This window comes from Mus caroli, chromosome 19 (genome assembly GCF_900094665.2).
Source record: "Mus caroli chromosome 19, CAROLI_EIJ_v1.1, whole genome shotgun sequence".
In the NCBI taxonomy this organism is placed as follows: Eukaryota; Metazoa; Chordata; class Mammalia; order Rodentia; family Muridae; genus Mus; species Mus caroli.
The window spans coordinates 1,791,149-1,797,875 of NC_034588.1; the positions used below are offsets into that span (position 1 = coordinate 1,791,149).

Consider the following 6,727-nt stretch of genomic DNA (forward strand, 5'->3'; position numbering starts at 1 on the left):
AGAGAGAGAGAGAGAGAGAGAGAGAGAGAGAGAGAGAGAGAAGATATGCCCACTTGCCCCCAGAATTTCTGTGTAGCCCTAGCTATCCTGGAATTAGCTCTATAGACCAGAACTTGAACTCAGAGATCTACCTGAGTCTGCCTCCCTGTGTACCCCACTACGGCCCAGGTTATTAAAAAACAATACAAAACAATGCCTAGTGATGGTGGCACACACCTTTAGTCCCTGCACTCAGGAGGCAGAGGCAGGTAGATTTCTGACTTCGAAGCCAGTTTGGTCTACTGAGTGAATGCCAGGACAGCCAGGGCTACACAGAGAAACCCTGTCTTGAAAAACTAAAACTAAACTGAACCAAAGTTCTCACAGTGCAGTAAGTCTGGTTTTTGATCCCTGTGTCTACAAAACCAGGCCTGAAAATTCTGAATCTCTCCTGCTGCATGTCTTCACTGAAAAGGACGCTACTTTTATGTGCAGGACTCCCTGTCCCAGTGAATAACACAGCCTTGGCAGAGAGCTGGCGCCTCTGAGTACTTCTGTGTCAATCTGTAAAATGGGAGTATCCTGAATGTTTAGGACCCTACAGCCTGTGGAAGCCCCCAACTCATCCAACCCAACCCTGCCACTAGGTGCCCTCCCTAGTCTGTCTTCTGCTCGCAGCATATCTCTTGACTTAGTTAAAAATAGTCAAGTATTTATTAAGTCAGTTGATGAAGCAATGGAGGTACCCGCCCTTCCCCCACACGTTTGCCAACGGTTTCCATTCACCCTCAAACACTAAGTGCCTTCAGTATACACTGTTTCAATGCATGCGATGGACCAAGGACTGTGTAAATAAGATGTTTCCACCCTGGAGGAAGCGAGAGGAAACAGCAGGGATTTAAATAATCACACCCCTGCAGAGAAGATCTGGTGAGGTGCTGATGGTCAAAATCCGAGTACTCCTCTTAAAGGAACCGACCCTACGCTGTGCTTAGAAGGAAAAGCAGAGTGGAACCTTAATCAACGCCATGCGCATCCTGAAAGCTGTAGTACAAAACCCGCTGGAAACATGGGCTGTGGGCAAATAGTTTGGAGAAGAGAGTGGGACCCCGGGTGTTTTCACTTCGCTGCTCACGAGAGGAAGAATGTAGAAAATTAAGAAGCCTTCTTCCTATAAAACAGGACCGACGAGGATGGGATTCGAACCCACGCGTGCAAAGCACAATGGATTAGCAGTCCATCGCCTTAACCACTCGGCCACCTCGTCCCACACATGACAACCCTTTCCACATTCCCATATCTCCCATCTACAGCGCACCTCAACGTTTTCATTCATGACTCCGGTACTCACCCGGAAAAGTTCAGAAGAAGAAACAGTAACAAAGAGTTTTTTTTTTTTTGTTTTTTTTTTTTTTAATTTCCTCTAGGAAGGACTCAACCAGGACCCGCGCCATCACGCCAGTGATGCAGCCAAGCTCTATCGGGGTTCCTGTCCCCGCGGCCTGGCGAGCGCATTGAAGTTTGAGGACGCGCTAGGACTGGGGATGGGGGTGGGGTGGGGGAGGTCTGCGTCCAAGTTCCCCAGGGAGAGAAACGGGTCCAGGGGTCCCCGGCCGCGCGCCGAGACCGCGGCTAGGTTCAGCGTTTGCAAAGCGCGCGCCGAGCAACCACTGCTGCAGTAGCTCCTCCTCTCTCACAGAGGGCGAGCTGGCACGCGCCTCCATGGAGGCGAGCGGATGGTGGGAGGAGCTGAGTGTAGGGCTCGGCTGGCCTCGGCTGGCCTCGGCTGCGCTCGGGAGGTTGCGGTAAATCCGGGCTTGCGGTGGCTGGCAGAGGCTACGGCCCGGTGGTCCCTGCTTCGTGCCGGGATCCCCGAGAGCCATGCAAATGTCCTACGCCATCCGATGCGCCTTCTACCAGCTGCTGCTGGCCGCGCTCATGTTGGTGGCAATGCTGCAGCTGCTCTACCTATCGCTGCTCTCCGGACTGCACGGCCAAGAGGAGCAGGAACAGTATTTTGAGTTCTTCCCGCCGTCTCCGCGATCCGTAGACCAGGTAAAGTCTCAACTCCGCACCGCACTAGCCTCCGGAGGCGTTCTGGATGCCAGCGGCGACTATCGCGTCTACAGGGGTCTATTGAAGACCACCATGGACCCCAACGATGTCATCTTAGCCACGCATGCCAGTGTGGACAACCTACTACACCTGTCCGGACTTCTGGAGCGCTGGGAGGGTCCGCTGTCCGTTTCGGTGTTCGCGGCCACCAAAGAGGAGGCGCAGCTGGCCACGGTGCTGGCCTACGCGCTGAGTAGCCACTGCCCCGAGATGCGCGCCAGGGTCGCCATGCACCTCGTGTGCCCCTCGCGCTATGAGGCTGCTGTGCCCGACCCCCGAGAACCTGGGGAGTTTGCCCTGCTGCGGTCCTGCCAAGAGGTCTTTGACAAGCTAGCCAGGGTGGCCCAGCCCGGGATTAATTATGCACTGGGGACCAACATCTCCTATCCCAATAACCTGTTAAGGAATCTGGCTCGGGAAGAGGCCAACTACGCCCTGGTGATTGATGTGGACATGGTGCCCAGCGAAGGGCTGTGGCGAGGCCTGAGGGAAATGTTGGATCAGAGCAATCACTGGGATGGCACAGCCCTGGTGGTGCCTGCATTTGAAATCCGCCGATCCCGCCGAATGCCGATGAACAAGAACGAGCTGGTGCAGCTCTATCAGGTGGGCGAAGTCCGGCCCTTCTATTATGGGCTGTGCACGCCTTGCCATGCGCCCACCAACTACTCCCGCTGGGTCAACCTGCCAGAGGAGAGCTTGCTGAGACCTGCCTACGTGGTGCCCTGGAGGGACCCCTGGGAACCATTTTATGTGGCTGGAGGAAAGGTGCCCACATTTGACGAACGCTTTCGGCAGTATGGTTTCAATCGAATCAGCCAGGTACTTAAAAGGGAGAGGGCATGTAGGACTAAGACTGGAGGCGTGTCAGGGGTGGAGTGGCCATTCGTGGAAAGGAGGCAGTGAAGCAAGAAGTGGTTGGATGATGGAGAATTGAGGACGGTGGAGTGGAGCTTTAGGAATGATCATGTGGGCCCTGGGGATATCATTAAGTTATTGTGATTAAATCACTGTGACCTCTCCCTGTCTCTCTCCCTCTCTTCCCTCTCCCCTCCTCCATCTCTCCCTTCCCCTCCCCCCACCGCCCCTTTTCCAGGCTTGTGAGCTGCACGTGGCAGGGTTTAATTTTGAGGTGCTGAACGAAGCTTTTCTGGTTCATAAGGGATTCAAGGAGGCATTGAAGTTCCATCCCCAGAAGGAGGCTGAAAACCAGCGCAATAAGATCCTTTACCGCCAGTTCAAACAGGAGTTGAAGGCTAGGTACCCCAACTCTCCCCACCGATGCTGAGTCCTTGTCTTCCATGGTCTGAGAATTGTATCTGGCTCCAGGCCTGACTGGGGTAAGAAACATGCCTCCACTTTACAGAGGTAGCTATGGGTTTGGAACACTGGACTTGACTATGGGGTGCTGGGAGCCAAGTCTCAGCTTTACCACTAACTAGCTGTGTGGCCTTGAGCAAATACTATTACTTCTCTGAGCCTCCGTTACGCCGTCTGTAAAAGGGGAGGAAATACCTACCTCACAGAACTATTGGCTCAGATGAGACACGCTGTCTGTGTAAACATCCTGTAAACTTCGTACAAATGTGAAGTATTATTAATATTGCTACAGTGTTATTATGATATTGTTACTATTAACCATGTTGGGTGGATAGCGGCAGAGCAAAAAGTTTGAATGGGTTAGAGGTGGGAAGCTTGAGTGTTTAATAAAATGAGCCTTTTGGAAAGAAAGATGAAAACGTAGAATGTAGTGCTCAGAACGTTTCCGTTCTCTCATGCCTTCGCCCTCCGAGATCCCTGAAGGAGGAAAGGGATAAAGGTTAAAGTCCCAGATCTGTGCCCTCCAGTAGGCTGGGCTGCTCATTTGCCTTCGGATGACAGTATGTAAATAAACGAGTGTCACACCCACAGCTGGCTCTGTTACTCTCCTAAGCCGAGGGGTGGTGGGCCGGAGCACCGTGTTAGATGGCGGTGGACACCGACCACAGTGCTAGGACAGGCTGAAGGCCTGGGTTACTGGGGGCCAGTTGCTATGGAGACCCGTCCGCCGTATCCCGGCATGCCTGGACACCAGTGGTTCCATTGAAAGCTCCACAAATGGGCGCCTCCTGATGACGCACACGGAAGCGTCGACACCTCCTGGAGAAAGAGGGACCTGCGCAGCACTGTCCGGGAGATCAACGGCGGCGGCGTTCACACCCTGGGTCGGACAGCTCTCCGGGAGTCTTGGACGTGAGGCCGGAGGTCCCAGTGTCTGCGGTGCGTATGGCCACGCCCGGCGCTGGGTTGGGCTTTCCGGGTCGGAGCTAAAGCAGAGACTTAACCGGCCCGACTCACGCGTTGGCCTGAGAGGAGCCCGCGGTTCCCAGGGTGGATCGAGGTGGGATAGTCCCTTGTGCCGCAGAGTTTGTCCCCTGTGTCTGTAGGGAGGGGTCTGCTTTCCCTGGAGGTTTGCTGTGGAGGTGCTTATACACCGCGCGTTTACCATGTGCCTCTTCCACTCCCTACAACCCTCAGCAATGGTATATCCCCTATTTGTACCCGGGTTAAGGAGGGACGATTGGTTGTGACTTCGTTTAACGAAGTCAGGATCAGAGTCAGCTGGAGGGAGGAGATTGTTGAGTTCACCTTGCGTCTTAGAAAGAATATATACTACGGTGAAAAGGAATTGCTAGTGCGGAGGGTCTGAGGCATGGAAAGGGGAACAGTGAGGCTGTTTGGAGATCTGGATTTTCAGAGCAGGAGGAAATGCTACTAAACTCTCCTGCAGGTCCCGCACTATAATTACTTGCATGGGTGTGAAGGAGCGTTACTCCAAGTAGGGTTGCCAAGAAGGAAAAGCCAGTTCCTATACTGCAAAGGTTTATTTTGTTTAATTTGTGTTTAGAAATTCCCAGTCATCAAGTGATCTGGCACTGCACTGGGCGAGTAGGACAGCCTCCTGCCCTGTCCTGATGAAACACCCACATTTCACTGGGTGGTCGGACATGAGACTGGGAGAATATGAGATAAAAAAACAAAGAAGCCTTTAATCCCAGCACTCGGGAGGCAGAGGCAGGCGGATTTCTGAGTTCGAGGCCAGCCTGGTCTACAGAGTGAGTTCCAGGACAGCCAGGGCTACACAGAGAAACCCTGTCTCGAAAAAAAACAAAACAAAACAAAACTTCCTGGGGGACGGAGTTGTGCCTCCCCCACGGGGAAGACATACAGAGCAGCAACCAGAGATGTAGAAATCACACCAGTGTGAACTAGAAGCATCTACATCCAACATGACCTATTCTCTCTGGGGGCCTGGCAGTATCAATCTCTCGTGTCTCCTTCCTTCTGAAAATACCTTCTACCCTAACTCTTGGATTTTCAATCTATTCTGCAGAGGTTTCTCCTCCTGCCTCCTTTGTTGACCTTGGGAATTCCAACAGAGGCCCCTTCTCACAGTTCCGCCTGAAAAGTCAGACTGTACAAAGCCTAAACAACTTGCCGTATGTAGCTAGCAGAGCCTGGGTCTAGTGGAAGTTCACATGCCTGTATCCCTGGTCCCTTTTCTCACTTCTAGGTCTTTGTACTTGTTTTCCACTCTGCCTGGAATGTTCCATCTCAGACGGCCTGATCCTCACCTAGTCTGTCTCCCTCTGGAAGCTGTCACTGTAGCAGCAAGCTCCAGCTCCTGTGTAGACACCTCTCCCGTAATACCTTAATTTGGCTCTCTTCACCATTATAAAGGCTGCTTCTTTGCCTTCTCGCCCAGAAATTTGTCATTTCCTCGAGGCCAAAGGCTGCCACAGTCCACAGTGACTGTTGGTACCTGGCACACTTTAGGTGCTTAGTAAATACTGGATAAGTAGGAAGAAAGGTAGGGGAGGGGCTTAGTGTTTAATGTTTCTGAAAGGTTACCTAAGGCAAGCATTGACAAATGTTGGTGTTTGCTACAAGGAAGTTGATTCGTAATTCTGCCGCAGTGGTTTTAGTGTGAGTGCTGGGTATCCAAACACTGAAAGAGGAGGAGGTGAAAGTCAGAATAGCAAGTGTGCGCAAGGCCTGGAGAACTATAGGAAATTAAGTAAACGGGGCTGTTTCATATTTCTGCATTCATTCTTTTACCTACTCATTTGGATTTGACACAGCCTCACCAGCTATTGCTAGCCTGAAACTAACTTATATCAGGCTGGGCTTGAATTTGTAGTAATCCTCCTGCCTCCTGAGTGCTAAGATAACAGGCCTGTATCACCTCACCAGGCTTTATTTTTTTTGTGTGTTTGTTTTTTCCAGAGGGATTTAGTCCAGGTGCCTCTTCAGACAGCAATCTACCACTGACCTGTACCCCCCAGACATACTGCTTTTGTGTGTTTTTAAGACAGAGCTTCGCTGCTGTCTAACCCAGAATGGCCTCCTGTATGAGCGTGTGGATTATGTATATGAACCTCATCAGGCTCTCTGCTTTTTAGTTTGTTTTTTTTTTTTTCTCTCCAGTACTGGGAATTGAGTCCTAGAATTGAATTCTAAAAACATTCTCAGACTTCTCTGCTCCCCCCACCAGCAACAGGGTTTCTCTGTGTAGCCCTGGCTGTCCTGGAACTCACTCTGTAGACCAGGCTGGCCTTGAACTCAGAGATCCACCTGCCTCTGCCTCCCGAGT

General features: G+C 51.9%; 2 protein-coding genes and 1 non-coding gene across 7 annotated transcripts in view; 2 read left to right on the forward strand and 1 right to left on the reverse strand.

Annotated features, from left to right (window-relative positions):
* Window positions 1-1,164: 1,164 nt before the first annotated feature.
* On the reverse strand, window positions 1,165-1,246 carry Trnas-gcu. Its single transcript has one exon. It is a non-coding gene; the product is annotated as a tRNA-Ser (tRNA).
* A 463-nt stretch (window positions 1,247-1,709) lies between these two features.
* B4gat1 (beta-1,4-glucuronyltransferase 1) lies at window positions 1,710-4,002 on the forward strand. Its single transcript, XM_021151969.1, has 2 exons — window positions 1,710-2,916; window positions 3,191-4,002. Exons 1-2 carry the CDS (start codon window positions 1,861-1,863, stop codon window positions 3,380-3,382), a joined length of 1,248 nt encoding a protein of 415 aa, XP_021007628.1. The 5' UTR covers window positions 1,710-1,860; the 3' UTR covers window positions 3,383-4,002.
* A 44-nt stretch (window positions 4,003-4,046) lies between these two features.
* The window catches only part of LOC110285795 (breast cancer metastasis-suppressor 1 homolog), a 16,144-nt gene continuing 13,463 nt past the window's right edge, over window positions 4,047-6,727 (forward strand). For all 5 annotated transcript variants that reach the window (XM_029472623.1, XM_029472624.1, XM_029472625.1 and 2 more), the window contains exon 1: window positions 4,047-4,353. The gene's annotated coding sequence lies outside the window, so the exon portion shown is untranslated. The remainder of the gene's footprint in view (window positions 4,354-6,727) is intronic.

Excerpts from the sequence above, each read along its gene's own strand:
- B4gat1 (XM_021151969.1), top strand. The coding sequence starts at position 1,861 with ATGCAAATGTCCTACGCCATCCGATGCGCCTTCTACCAGCTGCTGCTG. Across the intron at positions 2,917-3,190 it reads GTTTCAATCGAATCAGCCAG|GCTTGTGAGCTGCACGTGGC; the intron begins GTACTTAAAAGG and ends CCCCTTTTCCAG.